Source organism: Lupinus angustifolius, chromosome LG06 (assembly GCF_001865875.1).
Source record: "Lupinus angustifolius cultivar Tanjil chromosome LG06, LupAngTanjil_v1.0, whole genome shotgun sequence".
Classification (NCBI taxonomy): Eukaryota; Viridiplantae; Streptophyta; class Magnoliopsida; order Fabales; family Fabaceae; genus Lupinus; species Lupinus angustifolius.
In genome coordinates, this window is record NC_032014.1 from 3,237,188 (window position 1) to 3,264,459 (window position 27,272).

At 32.5% G+C, this 27,272-nt stretch overlaps 4 protein-coding genes across 6 annotated transcripts; 2 read left to right on the forward strand and 2 right to left on the reverse strand.

Moving 5' to 3' along the window:
* Positions 2,511–5,397, forward strand: LOC109348978 (plant intracellular Ras-group-related LRR protein 4-like). 2 transcript variants are annotated; one of them, XM_019589604.1, is made up of 4 exons: positions 2,511–2,760; positions 2,869–3,689; positions 3,817–4,730; positions 4,824–5,397. In XM_019589604.1, the coding sequence occupies exons 2-4, from the start codon at positions 3,023–3,025 to the stop codon at positions 4,938–4,940; spliced, it is 1,698 nt and encodes a 565-aa protein (XP_019445149.1). In that variant the 5' UTR covers positions 2,511–2,760; positions 2,869–3,022; the 3' UTR covers positions 4,941–5,397. The 2 variants fall into 2 exon arrangements, with proteins under 2 accessions (XP_019445149.1, XP_019445151.1); XM_019589606.1 differs by having other exon boundaries at positions 2,511–2,751.
* On the reverse strand, positions 8,590–12,800 carry LOC109348979 (mitochondrial phosphate carrier protein 1, mitochondrial-like). The gene is made up of 6 exons (XM_019589607.1): positions 12,399–12,800; positions 11,064–11,413; positions 10,921–10,964; positions 10,157–10,371; positions 9,944–10,068; positions 8,590–8,910 (listed from the first exon to the last, which is right to left on the reverse strand). The coding sequence occupies exons 1-6, from the start codon at positions 12,525–12,527 to the stop codon at positions 8,859–8,861; spliced, it is 915 nt and encodes a 304-aa protein (XP_019445152.1). The 5' UTR covers positions 12,528–12,800; the 3' UTR covers positions 8,590–8,858.
* On the forward strand, positions 16,195–18,856 carry LOC109348980. 2 transcript variants are annotated; one of them, XM_019589608.1, is made up of 6 exons: positions 16,195–16,434; positions 16,706–16,766; positions 16,836–16,971; positions 17,115–17,442; positions 17,705–17,833; positions 17,926–18,856. In XM_019589608.1, exons 1-6 carry the CDS (start codon positions 16,332–16,334, stop codon positions 18,396–18,398), a joined length of 1,230 nt encoding a protein of 409 aa, XP_019445153.1. In that variant the 5' UTR covers positions 16,195–16,331; the 3' UTR covers positions 18,399–18,856. The 2 variants fall into 2 exon arrangements, with proteins under 2 accessions (XP_019445153.1, XP_019445154.1); XM_019589609.1 differs by having other exon boundaries at positions 16,201–16,434; positions 17,935–18,856.
* On the reverse strand, positions 23,572–24,640 carry LOC109348981 (RING-H2 finger protein ATL8-like). Its single transcript, XM_019589610.1, has one exon. It carries the CDS (start codon positions 24,320–24,322, stop codon positions 23,663–23,665), a length of 660 nt encoding a protein of 219 aa, XP_019445155.1. The 5' UTR covers positions 24,323–24,640; the 3' UTR covers positions 23,572–23,662.

The window sequence follows — 27,272 nt, forward strand, 5'->3', positions numbered from 1 at the left end:
TATAGGTGAGAGTGTGACACTTTTGCCTTATTTTCCATTTTTTTAGGCTTCATGAACTCAAAAAGTGTCATCCCCTCATAGGAGCTTCACGTTGTGGAGTACATGCATGGTCATAATTATAAACCACAAAGTAGTGAACAACACGGCTTATTGTTTGACAGGCTTTCCCTGCATCATAATAGTATAATTAAGGATCTTAACTTTTTGTATCAATTAACAGTTTATAATGTTATGAGTATTGAGGATCTTGACTTTCTGTATCACTTAACAGTTTAACCTGATCTAATTGTGCCTGCTTTGTGGTGTAGTGTTGCACAGCGTCAGAAAAGGGTAAAGACTATATTGCCAACTGATACACCTTTAAACGTGTCCCTCTCCCAACACTTACACATGTCCCCTCTTTCCTTGCCTTTTTGCATTATACTCTCTTCCAACCCAATCTCTCTTAACATTCAAGTGTGGTTACAGTTGATCTAATAGTATAAGACTTTATTATATTCTGAAGGTTAAATGTTCAATTTTGGGAGGAACATGTATTAGAAAATATAGTCATAAATTCTAAAAAAGATTAATTCTTTACCAAAAAATAAAATCATATCATTGTTAATAACAAAATAATTTTCTCTTCTCCTTTCATTTTCTAGAAACTTTACCCATAGTTTACTACAATACATACACTTTTTTATCATTCCCGGATTAGATCAAGGTAGTTTTCTTTTTATGAGAGGACGTGGATTTGGACAAGGTTCTAAATCTATTAAGAATAATTATAGAGTTTTGTTTTATAGGATTTGAGAATATTTTGTGGTTACTGGTCTAGTACTTTATGTGTTGTAATTTTATAACACAAGCTACTTTTTTTTATAGACTATCTAAACTCAATATCAAAATGTTAATTTATAAACGTTGATTCTAAAGTTTTAATCATTTTGTATATATTATGATGATTACCAAATGAATTTAAATTATACAATGTACTAAAATCACTATATAATTCATAAAAATAAAAATATTAATAAAATAAAACAAAAACTAAATATATTAATTAAAAAAATGGCCTCTTATTATTGTGAGTCCTAAGTGGTTGCACTTTTACCACCCGCTGGAGGCTTACCTTTTTATGAGATTACAATTTTATTTTTTTATCCTTCCAAGTTTTTTTATGTTTTTATCCTTTTTGGTGTTACAATTTGTTATATAAAAACTAGCATGTTGATAAATATTTTATGTTTACTACACACATTTTTATTTTATAATATTAAGTATTAAATTTGTATTTTTTATTTTAGAGAATAAAATGTTTTTATTGGAGGTATTTTATGTTATATTTTTTATATTTATTATAATACCCAACTTAAAATGAGATGTATTAATTATAGTTATATAGGATTATATGATTTTACTTTGAAAATGAAAAAATATTGTGGGCAAAATATGAAAATATAGTATAAAAGTATATAAACAAAAAAGAAGCAATTTATTTCATGAGGTGAGTGTTATATATTTTCTCACCCCATGCATTTTGTTGTTGTTGCTATGCAAGAGAGAGAAAATTATGTATTAATAGTGTAAAAATTTATATATTATCAGTCAATTATCTATAATTTCATTTTCAATCCTTATTGATTATCTAAATAAAGCAATATTAATAAATAATAGATAGTTTACTGGTTATATATATATCTTTATACTTACAAACATATATTTAACATGTACTTAATTTGACCTCAATATTGGGCTATGAAATTTTAGCAAGAGAATGAATTGGATGTAACATGATATTGCATTAAATAAATGGATATATTGGATAAGTTACCATAATAAATAAGTGTATTAAATAGAAAATTAGAGTAATTCCTAATATTAAAAGTGTCATATAATATCTTAGAGTAAATTTTTTTAATTTATAGAAGGAATAAACAATTTATTTAGATAAACTTATTTAATTCATACCAACAACAAAATCAGATATATATAGGATGAAAAGGAAACAAATTAATAATAATATAATTAAAAAATAAAATTAGAACCCATATTAAATTTCTAAAACATCCAAATATGCAATAAAACATTTGGAGTCCTAGGAGCAACCACAAAAATTGTTGTTAAGATTATTATTCTTGATAAAATAAGAATATTTTTATATTATTTCATTTAAATTATGAGAATCTTATGAATTTTGTTATTTAAGAATTGGGTCCACAATTATATATATTTGTAGGGAAAATGAGAAAAAAGAATGAAAATATAAAACTATGGAGTAGGTTCTAGGACCCAAAAATAATGTTATTCAGAAAAAATGTAAATAAAATTCTTAATTCCTCATACTAAATTATAAAATAATGCATAGGGTGAAATAAGAATAAAGATATATTCTCTATTATGGTTGCTATAAATTCCAAACCAAGGGGCACTTAAAACCGTTAATAATACCGCGGGCGTGGGAAATGGGAAAAAAATAGAAGAACATGGTGTATCCTATCTCGTTATTTAAGAAATGGGACAGGGATATATCGGGCAACAAGAAAAGTGGCGCATAAACAAAACAGGACAACGATACATCAACAACAAAAAATAAAGGAAGAAGAAACGAGTGAACAGTGTTAGCAGATGACGATGTTGATGCAGATCTCGTTCTTACTCTCAACTCATCTGTCACATTCAAATTAGCACATTTCATATTTTCATATCCTTCAATATTTCCAACTCATAAAAGATTACGCTTCTCTTCTTCATTGCTCATTGAAATCTGTAACAAAGGTTTTTACTTTAACTTAATATCGCTATTCTTTTCTTCCTTCATGGGTATTATTGTATGTAACTTGTTTTCATAATTAATGGTTTTGCTTTCCTTCATTTTTTATCCAGAAACTTAAGATTAGAAGAAACCAATTCAGTTCATATTTGGGGTGTTTCCAATTTCAAAAGGGTGTTCGTAATTGCTTCAAAATTTAAAATTTAGGTGAAAATATTGAGGTTTCAGAATCTGGGTTTAGTGTAAACACTGAAATCGGAAGAAAAAATGGAGACTTGGTCATCGGTGGATGAAGTGGTTGAAGAGATAATGAGGATTCATAAATCTTTACCTGTTAGACCAGGGATTGATGAAGTTGAAGCTGCAAAGGCTTTGATAATCAATGTTGAGAGAGAAGATCAAGTGAGATTTGAATCCATAGCCAAACAAAATAAGGGTGTTAAAGTGCCAGAGGAGTTGTTCATACTGCTGCAAGAGATGCAGAATAATTTTATTTATTTTCAGAGCAATGAGCAAAAGAGGGAGGCTGTGAAACTGCTTGATCTTGAAAACATTCACTCTCTGTTTGATGAATTGATTCAGAGAGCTTCCAACTGTGTTTCTTCCACTCCCTCCAATTCCAATTTGAATTCTCGAAAAGCCAGTTACTCCAATGGTTCCCCTTCCACAGTTTCGACCAGTTTGGCGAACAATTCAATTTCTGCTTCATCTTCTAGGGGTGATTTTTATAAGATGCAACCTCCTCCTGCTGCTTCTTCCAGTTTGCTCCATGCAGAGAAAGAACCCGTGAAGAGTTTAGAATTGTTCACAAGAGATGACAGTTATGTCAAGAATACCAAGTCCACATTCTACTCCAACAGTTACGGAATTCAACCGAGTAACCTATCCAAACCGAAGATATTGGATTCATCACTAAAACTGACAACTATTGCAGGTATATGTCACACAATATTCAATTCAGTTATTGTTGTTATTATAGCTGTTATTGTTTTTATTGTTGTTGTTTCCTGATGGTCATGTTGTAGGCAAATATGTTGTTCTAATGGAGTGTTGTTTTACAGGTCAAGGTGGTGATAAGTTGAGTTTGATAAAACTTGCTAGCTTAATTGAAGTTTCTGCAAAGAAAGGTGCTCGTGATCTCAAACTTCAGAATAAGTTGATGGACCAAGTTGATTGGCTGCCCGATTCAATAGGGAAATTATCAAGTTTGGTTACCTTTGATTTATCCGAGAATCGGATTATGTCCTTACCTTCCACAATCGGAGGCCTTTCATCCTTGACCAGATTGGACTTGCATTCCAATGGGATCACAGAGCTCCCTGATTCTATTGGAAATTTGCTTAGTCTAGTCTATCTAGATTTGCGAGGAAACCAGCTATCATCTCTGCCTGCTTCTTTTGGCAGATTGGTCCGTCTTGAGGAGCTTGATTTGAGTTCAAATCAGATTTCAGTGCTCTCTGACACTGTTGGGTCACTTGTTGGCCTAAAAGTATTGAGTGTGGAGACAAATGACATTGAAGAAATTCCACATTCTATTGGTAACTGTTCTTCCCTTAGAGAGCTCCGTGCTGACTATAATCGACTTAAAGCCCTACCAGAAGCTGTAGGGAAGATTCAGAGCCTGGAGATTTTGTCCTTGCGGTACAATAACATTAAACAACTTCCTACGACAATGTCATCTCTAATAAACCTGAAGGAACTTAATGTGAGTTTTAATGAGCTTGAGTCAGTGCCTGAGAGCTTATGCTTTGCTACCTCTCTTGTCAAGTTGGTCATAGGAAACAATTTTGCTGACATGAGATCATTACCAAGATCCATTGGGAACCTTGAAATGCTTGAGGAATTGGATATCAGCAATAATCAGATTTATGTTCTTCCTGACTCATTTAGGATGCTCAGTCGACTACGTGTCCTACGAGTGGAAGAGAATCCTCTTGAAGTTCCACCAAGACATATAGCTGAAAAGGGAGCGCAGGTAACTTTCATTTCTATTCAATCTAGTTCTTTTGATGTTTTAATAAAGACCGAAAGTTTTTTATCTCATGTTTCATGTGTTGGTGCATCTCAGGCTGTTGTACAATACATGGCTGAGCTTGTGGAGAAGAGGGAGAACAAGGATGTTAAACCTCAGCAACATAAGAAGAAAAAGAGTTGGACAATCCGCTTATTTTCGAAGAAAGCGTGATGGAGTTGATTATGTGAAAACCTGATTTCATTTGGTTACACCAGTCTCTAGAAGCAATAGATTCCATAAGTAAGTTTTGTTTTTGGGGTCAATACTTCAACTGTAAAATTGAAGTTGATTGTTAATTATGAAATAGTCCCAGGCTTAACCATTGATCAGATTTAGTGTGTCACTATAATTGGAGAAATTCAAGAGCAGGCATGGCTTACTACATCTCTTAGGCATTCAAATTATTGTTATATATTTTCTGATTTTTTCTTTTGTTTTTGTACAATCTTATTTCATTTGTAGTTATGTTGTGAAAGTAGAAAGAAGTGTACAATTCAACAGGCAAAATAGAGATGGGTAGTGGCTAGTGGGGAAGTACCAAAGATGCTTATGTACTGTGTCTATGTATGTATGTTCAATTGTCCATCTTCATTCTATTGTTAATTGTTAAAAAATTATAGTTACCCTTTGTGCCATTTATATAAAATGCCCCCTTTCAGTCAAAATATGCCATCTAGCCTTCTCTTTGGCTCTGATACTGTTGCTAATTTACTCTAATTTTAAAGAAACTTAATTTGCCAGAACTTTAACCGGTAAGAACCTGTGTTTTCTTGAAGAACCAATAGAAATGCATTAACCATTGTAATTATCTTCATTAATTAATCACTCACTAACCCTCTTGGTTCATATATATTCAAGTAGACAGCTGGCCAATATTTGGAGCTGTGTTTCATAATGTTAAAAATCATAGACCCAGGTCAATATATTTCATTATGAACAAGATGGGCAAAGCTCAAGAGCTTTGCTAGTTGTAGGAGGCTAGAGCTAGCTAACTATACTTTTGTTCCATGATGCATTATTGCACTTGATTTTGGTTAGAATGTGTAGGCAGCATAGCTGGCACCTCTGTTGCTATTCACATTATTGAACAAATACAAAAGAAGTTCCTAACAAAAGAGGAGTATATATTAAGGAAACAAGAAAAAGTTCTTGATAAATTTAATATTTTGTGTATGATAATTTCGCTTTCATTGATTGTGACCCAAACTTTTTAAAGGACTATTAGGCACTGATTAATAGAAGATAGTTTGGCAAATACATGCTCTGCCTTACCCACCTCCCAAAATTGACCAACGTTTGAAAGTTGGTTACACATGACAATGATGATATATATATATATATATATATATATACACCATTAGTATAAAGATTTACATATAGTCAATACATCATTTACATTTAAAATTCATTTGTATTACTTATATTTAAAATATGTATAATAATTGAATAAGAATGATAGATGATACAATAATAATGTATTAATGTATAACAATCTTACAAAAGTTTAAGTTTGTCTAAACTCTAGTCACCTATTAGTATCTAGAAGGGTCCACAAGATCATCCAACAGCCTATAACAGTCAAAGACTACAACTAATCAGAAATCAAGTGGTGAATCTCTCTTTTATGGAACAATTTTTTATTTATTCAGAACAGCTTTTTTCCCACCCTAGGATCTGCCAGGGTGATGGCTGCTACCAACTCCTTCCTTCAACCAAATAAATGTCAAACATGTGGCTGAGCATTATTTATTTTTTTGGGGACTTTGGGTAATGTCAAACTTCGAATGTTAAAATGTTGCATGAAATGCGGTGGCACAATTAGACACTCAATTGGTGTTTTCTAACATGTTTAGTAGCAATACAATGAGTGAAGGTTACTTGTAACATTCTACAGCTTCTCTTGGGGGGCCATAAGCTACTCTATAGAAGCTGACTAGTGTTGGTAGAGGAAATAATTTATGGACATTTGTAATTCAGGTTCATATTTTAGATCATGTAATATTTTGCATCAGAAAGTTTAACTCGGAAATTATTGGCGGGAGGAGCCTTTTTAATTACTAGAATCCATTTTTATATCTTTGGTTCTATATTCTCTCTATGCTTGCTTTTCATATGTAGTGTTTTTAGAATATTATGCGTAATTATCTCGAATAAAATGTTTGAGATCGATAAGCGTATATTCGCCCAACAGAATAGTGTCTCATAACTTATTTTATAATTACTCATAGTTATTAGTCACCATATATAAAGTATGTGACTTCCTAATTTTGATATATGAAGTATGTGACATCCTAATTTTGATATTCACTAGTCACTACTCTGGTAATTGTCCTGTGAGTTGAGAGTGAGAGAGTTGGGTCTATCCCCATTGGCATACTACATACCACATGGCTGATAGTGAAACTGTACCTTCAATGACAAACTAGACAAAAACTTCACACATTTAATATGTCATATTTGGAGACAATACTTTTTATGGTTTTTGATGCTATCATTTAAAATTTAATTTAATTAGAATTAAATATTAACGTGTTATCATAATCTTATTAGTTGTCTCTATATGGTTTCGTCTCCACACAAATTTTTCTCAAACAAACCATACATCACACTGAGCTATTAAGGACATTTGGCTAGTCACTAGTGGTGACAATACAAAGTGCTGTTCTGCTCGTGAATTATGAGCTTTAAGCTTTTGTTACCTACATCCTCAATAATAGGGTCTTTTGTGATTCACTTACTTAAAGTTAACAAACAAATGTAGCTTTCATTCTGATGACTAATATGATAAACTGTTAAGATGGATGTTTATGACTTTCTTTATTGAAGTGGTTAAATGCTCCTTTCCCAAGGTGTGGAAAAGCAATCAGATCAATGAGATATGAGTTAATGATGTAAGACCCTACTAGATGTCTAAAATGACCAAATGTCAAAAATTCAATTCCTGATAACGACATTTGTTAGGAGGGTTAGCACACACCCGAAATGAATTAGTTCTTTACTCAAAGAATGAATATGCAGCTATCATTGATAGTACAAAAAAAACTACCCAAATACTCCGGCTGTTCCGACTATAAAAGATTTTGGTGATCATATTTATAAGATAATTTACATTTTATATGTTATACTTATTAGATTTTTCTTCATTTGCCCATATTAAGGTTTTGATTATCTTTATTTTTTGTTATCGTTGAGACCATCAATTAAAGACAATATTAAATAATAGTAAGACGATAATTTTATAATATTTTTTTAAGAAGTCAAGAAAAATAATTAATGTCCAATTTAGTTGATTTCAAAAGGTTATGGAAAAATTGGAAACCGGACAATGTTAATAAAAGAGAAATATGATGCTACAGAGCAGCTTTTATTATGTGATCTGTTATCTTAAATTATGTCTCAAATCTTATAAGTACCAATAAAAATATATTATGTCAATTAAAAAGTTAAATATTCATTATTATTTTTTATTTATTGTTATTAGTGAGATAAGATTTGAGACATAACTTAGGATAAATGATCCTTCATTCCTTAATATCATTCACACTTAAAAACAAATTTATCAAGAACAATAAATACACAACAAATATATTTTAGAAACTAGAAATGTTAATATGTAGATAATAAATGTACGAGTATTAGAAGGAGAAATGCCAAGAGGCAAGAAAAAATGGTACGTCCCAACTGATATGTTATTACTTATGAGATTATAAAAATTATTATATATTAAATTTTTAACTTAAATATATATTTTTTAATTAATCAAAAACAATAAAATATCGACTAATGAGACATCAAATATGTTTCCTTCAAAAACCCAAACGCCAGTAAGTTCAATTTTCTTTTTAAAAACTTATTTCTAGTACACGTGAGAACATAAATAGGTTCCTCCTCTTTTTCCAAACCAAATTCCAAAAGCTTCAGCTAAAGTCTGTCATAATGAGTAATGACAGATTAAAAAATACTAAATGGTGGCAAAATACAAAAGCCACCACACAAACTACTCACACACATAACATATATAATGACATTGCAATCGTACATAATGAGGCAAGTACAAAAATGTGACTGCAGAATTCCATTTCCTTGTGTCTAGCCTGCCTCATCTCCTCTCAAGTCACTTGCAACTTCACCACTAGTTGGCCTGCAAGGTTTCAAAACAAAGTTACCTTTCAGAGAATAGAGAATATGTACTTAAAGTATTATGTTAGTTCAGTGTCTCATTTCTTTCGTAAATCTTCACGCTGCATAAACATTATGGTTGATTCCAAGCTTATCAAATCGAACAACATAAAACGACTACTTGACGGTGTAAAAACTTCAATAAACCTAGTAACTCCCTTAACTTTTGAACCATGGCTATTGAGACATTTGCAAACTTTGCATCAGATAACGACATTCTTGCTCAAGTACAGAAGTTTGCAAGCCATGTTACTCCATTCTCAGCATTTTTATATCCTAACTAACATATTTTAATGGGCTATCTTGTCTGTAATGTTACTTACAACTATCATCACAATTCACCACAGCAACTCTAGAACATCAACCTTCTTGACTACAACAGAAGCCTTTTTTGCATTTTTTAGTACGCTAAATGGTTAAGTCATACATGTAAGCCGAGTTGAACACTCTCATAGCCTGTGATTACAATCTTCTTTTGTTTGGTACTCTAGTAGACACAGATCAAAGGTGGAATCTAGTATCATGATTTATATTCTTAACCATTAAAAGCCACTGCATGACCTGCTATGTTATCTCTTAGTGACATTGGCTTTACGCCTATCACACTAAATTTGGGCATCTATCTCCATTTTCTACTGGATTAAAAAGATAAAGTTTAGGTATTCGTGAAGAAATGTTTTGTGCAAATGACTCAATTACTCTTTAAATATAGCATGCCCGTGTGCCCAAGTAACGACCCAACGACAAAATCTGTATATAGGTGATACAAATGTAGATGTAAACAATGCAAGAATAAGCAATAATTTGGTTTGGTCCCTTCCTTCATTTTTCTCAACAACAAAGAGAGACCACATCCTGATATATAATTATGACTTATACAAAATGGTTGAATCAAAATTGAGTTAATATTCAATAACTATGTTTAAGTAAAATTGAAGAAGCTACTCAGCAAGCTATAAATATAACTTAAAAAGTTTAGGGAGTAATACACTTACAGTCCACCTAAAATTTTGATGGTGTCATAGAAAAACCATTGCAGAGTAATAGAAGGACCAACCACCAACATTCTAATAGGAAGGCTCCTTGTAAATAGATTAGCTAGCCCAATTTTTTTGATAGCCTGCTCTCAAAATAAGTGGAACAAATTTAGTATGACCTATCCAATGCCTTTAGAAAGCATCACAAACAAAATGTGAGGAAACAAATACCAGCACAAGACTATCAGCCTTTCTGTTATAAAGAGAAGCAACAACATTGTCAGCAGGATTAGAAATAAAGCTTCCAACAGATCCAGCTGCATATCCAGCTAAACATGTCACACCGAGCTGTTGAACTTTAGAACAATCCTCTTTTTTTCTTTTAACAACATTGCGATACAAAAGATCAACGGAATGCTCGAATGTTGAGAACATAACCATGGAAACTGTCCAAAAAATAAGCAGAATACATAATATTCAGTTCGTTGATCGACAACCGCTAGGGTTATAGCTCACTATCACCGAAACTACGTATTTCATTACCGAGTTATTCCAAATGAAAAAAATTATTTATTATAAGAAAAGAGTCCCAATGTATATTCGAATACTACTCAACATGCTTCGTTTGAAAGAAGAAGTCTATTGTTATTTTGTTAATCGACAAGCAACCATGCCACTCGATCAAACCAATAGTTATTTCAACCTGAATATGTGTAGGAAATATAAAGATTCGACAAAAGGAAATGAAAATTTTCCAGATGTTAAGCAGAGCAGGAATGACAAAAATACAAAACATTTACCATAGAGCAAAGCACAATGTAAAATTGACAGTAGTTTTCTGGCAGATAGTTAAATGCTAAAAGATTTCACAAGATAGTATGGCAGACAACATAGAGGTAGAAATATTACTAATTTCACTTTAATTTTTAAATATAAAGTTATATTACTCTACCTAATTTACAATTAAATAAAGGTTCAAGAGATTAAGAAATTACACGGGATGTTTCGACCCAAAAGTGGTACAAGTCCACGGTAGAATCTGCAAGCAATACAGAGAATAGAAGATTTAATTAATCCCCCTAAACACATACTGATACCAAGTAAGAAAAAGAAACAAATGTGTTTAATCTTTCTTTACCCTTGTATGCCTTCTGATGCATATAACTTCGGAAAGCCATCAAACAGGCCCTTGGCAAAACAGGGTTGAGCTTGAACCTTCACTTTGATAGCTTCAAATGGGCACAGAGCTACATTGGCAAATACTTCAGCAGATGCACTACTAAGAAGGTAAACAAGATTTCTGTTCTGGTCTACCAATATGTTAGAATAAGCACCCTTGAAATATTCATAGAGACCAAATCTACAGCCTCCTTGAGCACCATAGCCAAAGAACTTGCCGGTCCAACCTCTCCAGAGTGCAGAAGGCCCTTGCTCCTTCATTAAGGTAGTAAAGCTGGAGGAAATGCTATAATACTTAATTGGGTGCACCTACATGTGACATCATCATTTCCTCATTACAAACATGATCAAATCAAAAATTTGATCAATCATAAATACTAGGCATTTGGGTGAAAACACATTCTTGTAAATCTCATCTCGCTTCCATGCTAAAAGGGTAGCAAAAAAATAATCTTTCCACGTTATTGTTATAATAAATGTAAGTGATTTTCATTTCAAGTTTCTCACTTTCTTGTTAAAACCATGATCAAATCAACAATAAGATCAATCATGCTTACTAGACACCAGCATGAAAATTCATTCTTGTACGTAATGTTTGGTAAGAAGAGAGCGAGTCTCGGGCAACGATAAGATTGATTGTCGTTATGACTTGAAGGTTATGGGTTCAAATTTTAGAAATATCATCTTTGCTTACGATGGTAAGACTATATATGTTTACCCTTTACGGATCCTACCAGGTGAGAGCCTCGTGCACAGGGTCGCCCTTCTAGGTAACTTCTGCCAAGAGGACAGAACAAGATGAAGCAAGACAGGAACAAGATGCTCAATATGTTCTCTTTGATTCAACTGCTTCAAGAGGAACTAAAATATTATACTTTCTAATCTCTTGTCATAGTATGCCCAGGTTATAGAATAGACCAAACATATCAACAAACAGTATGATATGTTACCTCATGTGTTCTACCAAAAATTATGAGTCTCATCTCACTTTCATGCTAAAAGGGTCGGCAAGAAAATCAGTCTTCCAACATTTTTTGTTATAATAACAAGCTGCAAAGTGATTTTCAAATTTCACACCAAGTTTCCCACTAACCTATCTTTTGTAACATAATCAAACATTTGGCGCAGCAGAAAAATCTATCTCACTCTCTTTGCTCAAGATCGAACCAAAACATTCTATTTAAAGAAACGCATATCCTGTTCAGAATTCCTACCAAGAAACATGCAAGAAACGGTGATAAAGTAAAGCAGTGTGAATGAAACAAAAACGAGTGAATAGTAAAATGAAATTAACCTGCATGTTAACTTTCAAGACATCAAGAGGAGTGATAGCAAGATGGGTAGTGGCAGCACTGAACATTCCTGCAATGGCACAAAGGCCATAATACCTGGGCGTTAATTCCTCACAGGTTCTTCTCTCCATCACTATGATTTACGATCAAAATAAAAAGCTTCAAGAAACTCAACCTCTATTCATTAATCCATTATTTCTAACAGATAATAGTGAACACTAGAGTAGATATAGAATTATAGATTATTATTATGATTCTTCATTTTAATGGGAAGGAAAAGAAAGGAAGAAAAATTAGGTGTGGGAAATGGAATCGGAATCTATGAAGAGAAAATGTAAACGCAAAACACAAAGACCTTAAACTCCCCATATTGTTGGAACTTCTTCGGCCTTCACGGACAACCTACTCGTGTCATTGTCAACCCAAAAATACGAATCTTTCAAAACCATTTTTAATAATATTTATAATTTCATATAATAAATAGCGTTTTTACTCATACTTATATATGACAGCTTCACTCACAACCACACGCAATTGAAATTTATTACATGACATACTTATTGTTGATTTCACTCATTGATTTATATTTTTATGTCACACTTGTCTTTTTCACCTAAACATTTATACTCATTATTAGTAAGTATCCACCAATAGTATGAGTAATATTATTAACATATTATCTATTATTGACTATTAAGTAAAAATAATAGATGAATATGTAAAAAAGGTTATATCAATAATGTATAGATATTAAAATTTGATGTTATTTTTGTCCATATTGTCTAACTATTTATACCTATATATCTTATATTTGTATGTTATTTTTTGTTTTTACCATCTAAGAATAAGATTTTATAGAGACATTTTTGTTATTGAGTATTTTGGAAAATACCTAAAAATTATTGTTTACATAACAAAACATTTTGGTGAAAATTGTTCAAATATATTTTTTGTTGCACTCTCAATCATATCTTTTGGTGCAGTGACCAGTGCTCCCATGTTTTAGTCCAATTAATTAAACCCACAGTGGCCGCAAGTGCAATGCCAGCAGAAAATTGTGCGAGGAACTCATGAAGCTCAGGACCAGATTTCTTCAGTGCATGGATTGCTGTTTTTCGGCCACTGCTTCTTGTCAATCATCAAAGAAAGAAGGCTTTTACATGCATGCAACCAAGAAGAGAGGGTCTCAAAAGGATCCATAGATAGGTCTTTTAGTCTTTTAGTCCATTCAAACCCACAGGCCACAGTTATTGATTTCTTGATCTCGTGGCTTCTTGAGTAATTCTTTAACAATTTCACCAACGTATCGCTTAATTGTAAGAACCTTCATCTTCAACTCAGAAACATTTGTGACCCTCACCCCTCCCCCTCCTTTGATTTTCTCCTCTTCAATTCTTCAACCCACAAACAAGCAGTGAAATCTGTTTCAATGGCTAAATTTACGTCACAAGAAGTTAGTGCACTTCAAGAACGAGGGAAATTTATTTTAAAGAATGGGATACCCAGAGTCATTCTTTCCCCGATAGCAGTAATGTTTATGTTGATAGAAGATTCACCGGAGAGAGAACCTATGACAAAGCATTGAAAGCAACTTCAGTGGAAAATGGATTTTTTCCATCTTGCAGCAGTGATAGTAAATCCAGTATAAGGAAGGCCAGATATATGTTTGTGATCAAGATTCTAAAGAAGATTAGTAGTAGTGCCTGAAAGTGAGATATCTTTCTTTAAAAATGGTGTGTCTAGGTGTAGCTTTTAAGGATCTTGATGGTAGTATCAAATCTTTTAAACAGACAAATGATGATGGAAAAGAACAAGCTTTGTCACTATTAGTGGGAATGAGTTTTTTTTGATTTGCCTACCACCAATTATCTACATTTTGTTCATACTCTATTTCTTACCTCTTTCACACTCACAACATCATCAAAATGTGTATTTTGCAACAATGAAGCTTCAGTCTCACAGCGAGATATTAGTTCTTATTTGTAATTGATTCTACTCAATTCAATATTATTCTATTCATTTAATGAATGAAATACACATACTTTTCATATTCTTTCAAGTCTTTCAACTAACCAAAAATAACATAACAAATTAAAACGTACTATTTTGTTATGTTTCATCCTAGTTTGTTAATGAACTAAACGCTATCTTTAATTTTTTTGCAACACCATTTTGACATCTTGTGCTGATTAGCACAAAACTTTGCAACTCAGGCTGCTGCAGGTCTTAAGGATCCAATTGTCAATCTCTTTGGAAGTTTGCATGAGAGTACTCTCCATCACAATGGAGGTTCAAGCATTATGCTAATGCATAATGATAACAGTATCTTTAGTGTGGGAGATCCAGATTCCAACACCCCCTTTGGTACCAATTGCCAATCTTTCTATACATGCCCCCCAGATTCTTGAGCAGACAGGAGTAGGGGCTCTTTTGTCAAATTTGGGATTGAGTTCAATGTCTACTTCTTTACTTATAAGTGTCATTACAACATTTTGTATGCTTCATTGTATAGTTATTTCCATGAGGCTTATGGATGTTGCTGGAAGGAGGTATGTTTAAACTCTGACATAGCCTGATTTTCATGTTGGTCTTGTTTCTGTTTCATGCATGGAACCCTCTATCTATATCAAAACATTACAACTGCTATATTGTTTCATTTATATTCTCACAATTGTTTCATCTGTTTTTCATATTGTTTCTGTTGGGCATTTGATGGGATTGCATTTTAATAGTATCCTAAAGGATTTGCATAACTGAAATTGGACTGAAATGCTACTACTTGTGACAATGACATTTATGTATTTTTTCATGCCAGGTCAATAATGCTCTATACAATACCCATTCTCATAGTTTGTCTTTGTTTCCTAACAAGGGAATGCCTTTAGAAGACATCATTATTGAGTTTTTTGCTATTGGTGCAAAGCCTGGTATTGATCCTGCTACTATTGGTGTAAGAAGAAGCAGCAACTTATCATTGATAAATTTGGAAGTTTAGTTGGTCCCCAAAATTGAGTTGAGAATATTAGATAGAAAATTGAAACTATTTAGCATTTGAAGTTTGAAAGACATCAGCAGAAAGTTTCTTTTTAGTTTTTTGTGCTTTTAGAGTATTACTTGTATTATTTTATACTCTTGCATTCCTTACCATTTCATGTTTCTGCATGCTTTGCAAGAGATGATGTGCTTTGATGACAATTGAATCAAAATCCCTCTATATCACCTTCTTAACTAGTAAATGGATGGCTAGGACTTTGCTACAAAATTTACATACGGTGTGCTGACCAATTCATATATCACGAGAGATAATACTATGGTAGCTGATTTCTGAGGTAGCTATGTCTTTGTGGTTAGAGGTATGTATTGCATAAAGTAATTAATATCTAATTAATAATCGTGTAATTGGTTCCTCTGATTATTTTGGCTCTTCTAGTTTTTTTAATTTGATCTTTTAGAAAAAAATTATTTTATTTTACCCATATGTTATCTTATATTTAATTATTTATCAAAATATACGAAATTTCTGAAAGAGATTTCTTTCTCCTCATCAATAATTAGGTTTAATATATAAAAAAAATGAATATTTTGGCATCTCTTTCTCTCTTCTTTCTCTATTATCTCTTTCTTCATCATCATTTATATATTTTTATTGTCTTTATCTCTACAAGGCTCTAAATTTTAATAAAAAATTAATGATATTTAAGGATAATTTGGTATGTTTTTAAGGATAAAATAACAAAAATGGCATTTTAGCTTTTGTAAAAAAAAAGAGTAGCAACTCGCAAACAATGAATTATCACTGTAATTAATAGATGATGATCATAATTGTCTGCAAAAAAACCACAATTAACAGTGACCAATTCCCCATAATTAGGGTTATAACAATTTCAAATCAAAGATCGTTCCTCATTCATCACAATTGAAGCTTTCAACTAAAGATGAATCCTAACGAATCACCAAAGGATCCAATTCCACTTGATAATCGACCCGGCATCTTCATCATCGGATCTCCCAACGTTGGTAAACGTACCCTCTTATCTCGTAAGTTCCTCTTATTATCTTATATCTTCAATCGAGTTCTTTTTAATATTGGATTTTATTGAAAGTTTAGGTTTTCAGCTAAGTCTTTCATTTCCCCTTTAGTGATTGATCCACTGAGCTTGGTTGCAATTATTCTAATTCTAAGCTTTAGGTTTGGATTCCGATATCTGATATAACTGTTTTAGAATCATATTTTAGCATAAGATAGCCATTTTATTTTGATGGCTTGGATATAGGTTTAATCTACTAAATTTGATTTTGCATGCTTCAGGATTGCTCTCTATTGATCTTCAAGATGCTTCTGATTCTGCGTCTGAAGTAAATGTCCATGGGTATGTTCACTGTGAATTGATTACACCTTTTAACCAAATTCCTCAGTGTGTTTTTGATTGATTGAACAGGTGGAATATCAGCACTAAGTACTATACTGCCGATGTTTCTGTATGGACGGCTAATCTTCATGATGACTTTTCTGTTAGGAGTCTGCCCATATTTCAACAATTGGATGCTTTAGTGATGGTTTTTGACATGAATGATGTTAGCATCCTTTCACTTCACTCTTAGTTAGTTTGTTCAATTGATCGATGATATGGTTTAATCCGCCAGGGAAGTTATGTGCAGAACTGTGCATTTGCAACATGTTCATGTGATGTATCTTTTTTTCTTCTTATTATGTGCAGCTATCTTCCCTAACTGCACTTCAGAGTTGGGTATCTTGCACTGATATTCAAAACTTTGAGATATTATTATGCATTGGAAACAAAGTGGATCTGATTCCAGGCCATCCAGTTCATGCTGAATACAGAAGACGATTGATGAAGCTTGAAGATTCTGCTGTTGATCCTTATTCAGAGTTTGCTAAGTATGGAATATCTGAATCTGAGGGAACTAGTTTATTGGGGGATGAAGAACCATCAGGGGATATCAGAAGGTCCTGTTTGGAATGGTGCACAGAGAATAACATCGAGTTCATTGAGGCATGTGCTTCCAATGCTGATTTTGACAAATGTAAACCTTCCCTGCCAGTTGTTGTAATTAGTTGTTCATGCGTTAATAATATGACTTATTGGCTAACAATTGCACATTATTCTGAATTTTGCTCTGACAAATGTTCAGTTTTATATATTAATGAGTCATAATTATAATTCAAATCTTCTTCTTTTTTTTGTGGGTGGGTGGGGGGGGCTAGATGATGATGAATATTCGACAAATGTTTTCCGTTACAAAATTTCCATACATTTCACTGAGACAAAAGAACTGCTGTTGACAGGCTTGTCTGTAGATGGTGACTTACAAGGAATTGAGCGGCTCTATGGTGCTCTCTCTGCTCACATGTGGCCTGGAATGATATTAAAATCTGGTGATAGAATAAGTGAGCCATCATTGCCTGAGAAAGAAGGTTGTTTTCTTCCCTTGGTTTTTCATTATATGGAGCATTCTACTATTAGTAATTTTGAATAAAAGCTAAGCACTTACTCTGGTTTATCTTAATTTATGCAGAGTCTTCAGATGAATCGGAATTTGAATTGGAGTATGAAGTTTTATCAGCCGGTTCAGCTGATCTATGGGATGATATGGAACATGGATGGGTTTCTGCACCTTCTTTAGATGCCGGAGGATCAATTCCTCATAGCAACCCCAACGCAGAATGTCAACCTGAGGATGGAACTAAATCTGATAAAGAGCTCCAGACCTCAACCTCAGGCACTGCATTTCAAGATGAGAGTGACAAGGAAGTATTACCCAATAATATTGATGATTGTGAAGATGAGAAGCCTGATATGGGTAAAATTCTTGACTTCGATGATTTGGAACAGATGATGGCTGAGATTGGAAACATGCGTTCAAGCTTAAGATTGATGCCTGATTTTCAAAGGAGGGAAATGGCTGCAAAGCTGGCAATGAAAATGGCTGCCGTATTTGGGGGGGAGAGCGATGCTGAAGAGGAAATTGAGTCCATATAAGGTGTTAGCTCTACGAGACTCAGTTATAAATGTTCAAGTAGATGATGAATGTCATTGTTAGTTTGTTACAAGCCAGCATTTAGGAGGGAGCAACTTCCCCTGATCTAGGATCAGTGTTCTTCTTCATGCTTTTGTTATGCCCTACTTGGTCGCTGCAGAAAACCTGAACAAGTTCAAGATCAATTTTGGTTCTTGCAAAGATGCCAAAATTATGTGGTAGTGTAATATTTTAGTGTATTTGGTTGGAAAAGAACACTAGAATTTTCAAGTACTCTTTTTTGTCTTTAGATTTCCTTTGAGATTGGGTCCTTGTTTTGGTATCCCTTTGGTGTTCTACACTTAGGCTTTTTATTGATACTTTTTTTGGTAGACATGCAGATGTGCTGATATGCTGTGTTGTATGACTCAATCACTTAATCCTAGTACTTAGTTCTTTTATGAGGATGTTTAATCCTTTACTTTGCCCCCTCATCAAATAGTATTTCTTTTATTATAAAAAACATTGTATAAAATATCTGAGCATGTAAGTCGTGCTCAACAAGGTAACTCTGTTATTTAATCTTTGAAAGATAACACATCAGGCCCAAGTTACAGCGTCGAAGTAAAATGAGTTATCTTCCATATTTTCACACTTCCAATCTTAATTACACTCAGGGAGTTGGCATATGGATCTCTCTATAAATGTAAACCTCTCTTTAGTAATTAGTGCACCCACTATGAGTGTGTTTGACAAGACCATCAGGTAGTTCATTTGCTATTTTAGTAAAACGTTAGGTATGTCTCAAAAATTGAAAAACTTAAAATGATCTAAAAAATATCAAATGTATGTCAAATTAGTCATTTTTAATATATTTTATGATATTTGATAGAGACTATTTTGACTTTCATTTATGACTATTGAGTATTAATTTGGATTTTTATTTTTTTGGTGATCAAATTCATACACGTAAAAATTTAAGGTGACTAAAGTCAATATTTTGTAAAATAACAATTCATACATGTTATTTTATATGTACCTATTATTTTATAGATCTTCATCTAGCATATTAGTTTATTAATTTTAGCTTTTAGCTATTAGTTTACAAATCTTCATTTATTGAGCAAATTACAAAGTTTTAAAACATAAGAGAATAGACACAACAAATAACATAAGAGAATGGATTATAGAATGAGATGTCATGTTCATCAATTTAGGCATGATTCATGTTGGATGCTTAAGTAGGATAAGGTCTGAAGTTTAGCTACCACTTCATCAATTTAGGCCGTCATAGGAGAAAATGTATGTAAGCGAACACGTAGCCTGCATAGAGTTGTCATATTCTAATAAGTCACGTGATAAATTGAAAAAATAATTTGAATCTATTTATTCTAAGAATGAGTGAAAAAAGATATTTTATATCTCAATTATTAATTTTATAAAAATCTAATGATTGAAATTAGTATTTAAATCTAAACCATTAATATTTTATAGAATAACTAAATTGTGGAATAATTTTTTTATTTACTCTTAAAGTAAGTGTAGAGATAAGATTGTATATCTCTCATTATTTGGGAGCCTAACATTACAAAAATGAAAATGTAGGCTGAAGTCTTTATCTCAACTCGGTTGAAAATAAACAATACACGAGAGTGGCCTTGCAGAGCTGTAGTTAAAAAGGGACAAGTAGGTGTAAAATATCTCACATAATTAGTGCTCTCAAATCATGTATATTTAGGATTTGGGGCAAATATTGCCTTTTTGCTTTTCTTAGTTTCAACTTTTCACTTTACTGCTGAGTTGTTTAGTGCTAACCCCCAAGTGGGCCTGGATAGGGATTAGAACCTTTTGATGGTTTCTTTCTGTTTCACATTACTTAGAAGCACATATTTACATTAGAGGTAGGTAGTAAAGTATGAATGAAGATATGAAGAAAGAAAAATTTCTTGAGATGTAAGAAAAATTTTAAATTCCAATGTACAAATAATATGACTCGTGATAAAAGTTATAATAGTATAAGATGGTACATATATAAATATTTAGATGTAACATTATTTATAAAGTAGAGAAGAGAAGATAACCTTGGAAGATAAAAATGATGTGTGGAGCCACACATGTCCTACCAAAAACAAAAAGTAGATGCCACCAATTATCACTTTCAAGCTTTTTCTACGGGCATCAAGGATGTGTCACTTTGTATTCCCCCGTTAGGAGTAAATGGGATTTGGGATAAAGAGGACCATATTGCAAAAGAGAATCTTATACTTTTACTTTCTTTTTTAACCCTATAAAATAATCAATTGAACTACCTTTATATCCCTCTTTTGTCTTGTCTTTACTTTAAACTTGATTTTATAATGATTGTGCCTTTCATTTTATTCCTAAAATTAAATTTGTTCATTGAAGATTAGATGATTCTGGGATAGTGGAAATCAAGCTTGATGTAGAAAGTTGCGTGCAACTGTGCAAGTTTTATTAGAGATGGTTAGCACTCTGGAGTAATTGTGAATAATATTTGACAAAAGTGCTTAAAGTGATTCTCATTAGATGACCAATTTTGTACAAATGCTATGAGTATTTTATTTGGTAATTGTTAGTACCCAACAAAGAGAGAAAAGCAAAGTCAAAATATCATTTTGTTGTAGAAAAAACAAAATGCACAAAATAAGGAGGGAATTAGAATCACACAGGAAATTGGATTGATGCTGGCTGTGCTTGTTTGGATAAATGCAAATGTGGACTTGCTGGTTGAGCTTGATTGGCTAATATGCTAGACATTCTTTTTAGGAAAGACGTGTGTGGAGACATATCTATATAAAAATAATTAATAAAATCTTAACAATATATTAAAAATTTAATTTTAAATTAATAGCAATATAAACATAAATATACTAGTCTCATCTTTACACTTTTCATTTCTCATTTGCTAAGCTGGTGACTAAGCATGTAATCACGAATGAGGTGTGATGCCTTTTACTTCCTTGACCGTGACATTTCAACAACAAAGTATTAAATTTTATTCTAATAATTTGATATTTATAAAATTGACAATATTACATTTTTTGTGTAGTTTGACTCGGAAATTATGTTTTTTTGCGTAACTTTTTCATTTACTACATCTTCGAGATAAATTCAAAGAACTCATGGCTAATAGCCATAATTTCCATTTTTTAAATTTTCAGAAAATTCATGGCTATTAGCTTGTAGAAATTTCAATGCAATGTGTTTAAAATAAAATCTTTAGAAAGCCGTTTTCCAAAACAAGATTTCAATGCCCCTTGTGTGTGATGCTTCTTTATTCATCTTCCTTTCCTGTTATAGCTTTTTTATTCTACTGGCTACCTCCTTTGTCAGCTTCTGATCATGTTGCTGCTAATAATTATATGCATTTGATTTAATCTGCAATGACAATATATTAATTATTCTCGTTAATAGGTTTCAATTGGCTTCTTAATTGATTCATTTATTGGAAATATAATAGTATGCTTGATGCAGCCTTAGCCTAAGAGCTTATGACTTGTGTGCTTCTCTTCAGTGCTCACATTTAGATTTTATATATATCAACCTGAATATATTAATATGTTGCTACACTAGTTAGTTGATAAATCCTTGTTTTTGTCAAACCATAACTTGGGACTCTTTATATTTTTTACATTAGTACATTAGAGTAACATTTTACTCACTCTTATGTTAATTAGTACTGTATGATACCTTTAATTAATAAATGAAAAGGTTACACCAAACACATATTTTTTTGGTTAAACTACATCAAAGACCTAATTTTTTCCTTTGCAGAATGGTTTTAGTTTGTATTTTAGACAAGTGTTATCTCTGATACACATACTAAATAGATCCTAAATTTGAAGATAAATAAATAAAGAGTTAGTTACTCTGACACCCATGAGTTTTAGTGAAATTACAGAAATTATCTCTCATTTTTTTACACTTACATAAATATCTCATAGTTTTTATACTTTCATTATACCGACCACCCCTGCATGATAAATAAATGTAATTTTTTTTAAAAAAAAATATGATAAATGCAATTAAGTTAAACAAAACATCGTATATTACGAGGAAAAATCTAAATAATATACAAATAAATGTATCTTTATTATTTTTATTACAAAATGTGTCAACAGTTCTAAATAGATATTGTTTAAATTGCTCTTATACTATATCGTAAAGAACCAAAATAATAAAAAGGTATCGACTCATATATTATTTGGACTTGTCTCCACAATATACCATACCATGTTTTGTTTAACTTAATACATCTATCACACATTTTTGTTTAAAAGATTGCACTTATTTATCGTGCAGAGGTGGTCTGTGTAATGAAAGTATAAAAATTAGAGGGATTTATGTAGATGTAGAAAATTGAGGGGTAGTTTGTGTAATTTCACTAAAACTCAGGGGTGTTAGTGTAATTTACTCATAAATAAACAAAGTAAAATCATATATGGTATAGCCTATGTAGATGTGTCAAAATGGGCTACCCAGACGGGTTCAGGCTAAAGCGGGTCGGGCTAAAAAGTCCGGATACAATTTATGTATATCAAATAGTAGACCAAACCCGCCTTAACATATCCGACACGTTAACATATACAATTTATACGTGTCGGATATTTTGAAGGATAACATATCCGACACGTATCACTTTCTCAAAAAGATATAACAATACTATATTTAATTATGGTTATAATATTTATATTTTGAGTCTAAAGATTTATATACAATCAATACATTATACAAAACTCATATATATACTTTTTTTCATTTTACCTGTCTACTACTTTTGAATATGGGGAGTAGTCCCAAATATCGACTAAAGTGAAAGAAAAAACAGTTATGTTCTTTTACATTTTGGACTTAGCTCTCAGAAACTAAATATTTATAGTCATTGATCAAATATCAATGTTTAGAATTTAAAAAAACATATAGATTAAAATAACTTATTTGCACTTAAATAAAGTGTATTTTACAATTTTATCAACAAAAAATTACTTTAAAATCTCTAAAGTTAACTACCCACTTCTCTAAGGTACAACAACCTACTGCATTTTATAAGAGTTCTGGTTTCTATCAAATCCAACTCATACAGTAAAATAAAAATATATGTTACCGATATATAACCAAAAAAAATATATACGTTACCAAATTTGCAACAATAAAGAGGGTATGCCAAAGCGAAGATTTTGCCCAAAGTCCAATCTCTTCATTCAACTTGGATAATATAAAATTACATAAAATAAAAAACCTACAAAAACTAGAAGAAAGTGTTTGTTCATGGCAGGAAATTACTGCTACCGTTATGGCTTTGATGTCCCTCCATGTTACTACAACTGCTACCACCGACCTTATTATTATTAACAGATGCATTGTTCTCTTCTCTTGACTTTAGCTCCGGTTCATCAACCGTCGCACAGTTAGTTGTGCTGCCACCGCCACCGCCACCGCCAACTGCAGGGAACCGCCCACACTTCTGGCACCTAGAAACGGCCAGGACTTGTCGGCAGGTTGGGCATGAAGAGTGGGACCCAAGCCACGTGTCTATGCATCCCACGTGGAACCCGTGCCCACACTGCGGCAGCACCCGAATCTCGTCGCCGGAGGCAAACTCCGACAGGCAAATCGCGCATTCCGGCGTCGCCAGCCACGTGCTCGAGTTACTGTCCACGTAAGCGAACTTCGGAAGCGATTGCAGCACCTTCTTCTTCAGCCCTTTGTTCGCCTGAGAGTGCGCCGGCAAGCTCCCAACGCCGGTAGCTCGCCGGAGCCACGCGCACCGTGCGACGGCGATTAATCCCACGACGCATATTAAGGCGCATAGAAGCGCTGCCAGGATGACAACGAAATCGGATTCCAATTCTCTCGGCTCCGGCGGCGGCGCAGCCTCTGCCAGCGCCGTGACATTATCGGTAAGAAATCTAAGAGCGCGTGTCATGGTGAGGGTTTTTGAATGGGTAAGTGTTTGATGAAATGTTAGTGAGAAAGAGAAGGTGAAAACAGAGTAAGTGAGGGAGAGGGAAAAAAAAGAAAGTAGAAGAGTTATGTTATGGTCGTTGTGAGTGAGAAATGGGAGCTTAAATAATTGAAGTAGGTATAAGTAGTTGATTGGAAGTTTAGTGGTTGTGTTAAAGGATAAGATGTGGGAGAAGGAGACTTGAGTCAAGAATGAAGACTGAAACTAAAAGCCTATAGGGTAGATATAGAGAGAGAATAAGGAAGATTGAGAGTGAGGGTAATTGAAGGAGGTGTGTGTTTGTTTGGTAGGTATAATAGAGTGGGGGATATGGCCCATTTCGAGGGCAAGTGGGTGGATATTTCAGGGACAAAATTGGACATAAACCAAAGTCTTGTCCAAGGTATCCTGCTTTCAACTTTTCTAAATTATTATTTTTCTATCCTTATCTTCTAAGCTCTAAATTGTGAGACCCAATAATCATTATTAGAATATAATTAATAGAGTATGGAGTCGTATTGTAATATTGTAGCTTGTCCCCTGTAACAAAAAACACACAAAGTTGTAATGTGAGGCCCAAAGTGGGAGAGAACGATATATTGTCCTTTTGGAGGAAGGAAAGTCTCTGAGCCTTAGAGTTAGCTAAAACATAGGAAAATATTTTAGAAGTTTTCTGGAATTCTTTAAAACTCATTATAGGTATATTTTCATGATTCCACTGATTTAATATTTTCTAAACGCTCTTATAAAAAATTTATAATTACATTTTTATACATTTGTGTATTATTAATTAGATTTTAAAAGGAGTTTAAAATAATATCCTCTCATTGTTTACTATTTATTCTTCTATCTAAATTTCACATTCCTAAATAATTTAATTTAGTTTCCCTCTTATTTGCCATACCCAACCTACGGGACTAATTATATGCTTATCTTTTCTCCACGATAGTTTATTTTGTTCTGTTGATTTGCTATGTCCAATACCTTAGCCGTTTTCTCTCTTTCTTCTTTTGTTGTAAATCCTTTGTTTTCTCATAAATGAAAATCGGTTTGCTTTTTTATTATTAGATGATATACCAACTATATATCTAATACATCATCTAATATTTATATAATATTTACTTAAAATTCAATAATAATAATAATTAATCATTCAACTACAAGGCAACAAATTCTGAAATTATCATTGCACAAAATTAATTTTCTCTATATTTTATTGGTTTGCCTTTTGAAAATAGTAGATGGTAGATAACTACAAATACCGACAAAGCAAATATGACTAAAAGTCAAACAAATTTTAGTGGGATGCTAATGTGGCTACGGCCTACGGGTATTTTTTTGGGGCGGTTAGTTTAATTGGTTGTGTAATTAATTAGAAAAAGTGAAACGTAAAGGAGTTGAAAAAATGTTAAAAATTAAATAATAAATTTTATATTCTAGGAGGAAACTTGATCAGATCATATAATTATACGTGCCTTATACTTATCTTTTAAATCTGAATTAAATAATAAAAGTGAGACTTGATCATTCAAAATCAAGAAACTGAATTTTGAACCGATCCATCAAATGTGCGAATCTCAACTGTGGCTATTTTTAATTCTGAAAAAGGAATACCAATCACCATTAAAAAAATAAGGCAATTGCCCAATTATGCCACAAGAGTTTGAGGTTTCGTGTTTGCCTCAGTAACTTACCAGCCTTGACTATGTTACCAACTTAAGGGGCGTTCAAAACCACAAATATTGATAATTTGAAAAATAGTATAGTTGTTACCAATATTAGCAATTGGACACTTCCCTTTTTTGTGTCTCTTGGAAAATAGATAATCAATTGGGTACTGTCCCTTCATATGGTCCATAGGTTTGGCAGCTTAATATTACACTACTACCATCCAAAACCTACCATTCTCATCCTTAATTATTTCTCTCCTTTTTTTAGACGTCCAACTTAAGTTTGTAATTAGAGAGGCTAATATGGTGTCTGATTTTATAACAAAACTTAGAGCGCATTTTATTGTCGGGTTCATTTGTCTTAGTTTTTTATTATATTTCCAATGTACAAAAAAACCAATAGCACAAGACAAACAAGGCGTTAGTCTAATACAATAGTCTATGATAAAATATTAAATATTTGATTTATGAGAATGATATTTATTGAGAAAGATAATTATACAACCTGAAATAGAGCAATTCCTTAACATATGGTAAATAGAGACCAAAAAAACTTAATAGCCTAAGAAAAAATGGATGACCAGTGAAATTTTGGTTTCTACAGTTTCATTTGTTCGTGATTTTGGACGAAAATTAATTTCGTAATAAACAACATTTTCCTTGAAAAAATTAGAACAGGCAGTTGGAAAATTTTGCATTGATGTTAGACTCACTTTCTGTAAAGAGATAGTAATTATATTCCTTCAAAAGAAAAAGGAATATACTTTTTTAATAGAAAGGAATATCAAATATAATTAAGTCAATTTTTTTGAGAAATTGGATACTTTATTGGATAACAGAATAAAGAGAAGAAAAAGGCTAGAGTTGCAACTGTGTACCAATTTATTGAAATTCTAATTATTTTCCTCCGAGAAAAAACAAATTTGACGATGATAAGAAATACCGACAGCAAGAAATAAAGTTCTGTTCTCTTATTTTTGGTTTCTCACCATATGAATTCGCTTATAATTTTCTTCTCATATATAGAAAACCATGGACTCTTGATGCAGCTTGAGAGCATGCCCTTTATTAAAATCTGTTTTATTTTCCTTGCTAGACTCTCATCTTATAATTAATTTAACACATCTTTTCTGCAAAATTCTGTTTCCATTCAGTCGAAGGCCTTATTTTTTATTCGCCGTGAAAAACCAAAGGAAGGGGTAAAAAGGAAACTATAATGATGGAATTTGTTTCTCATGAAAATGTCCCCATAAAGGGTTCTA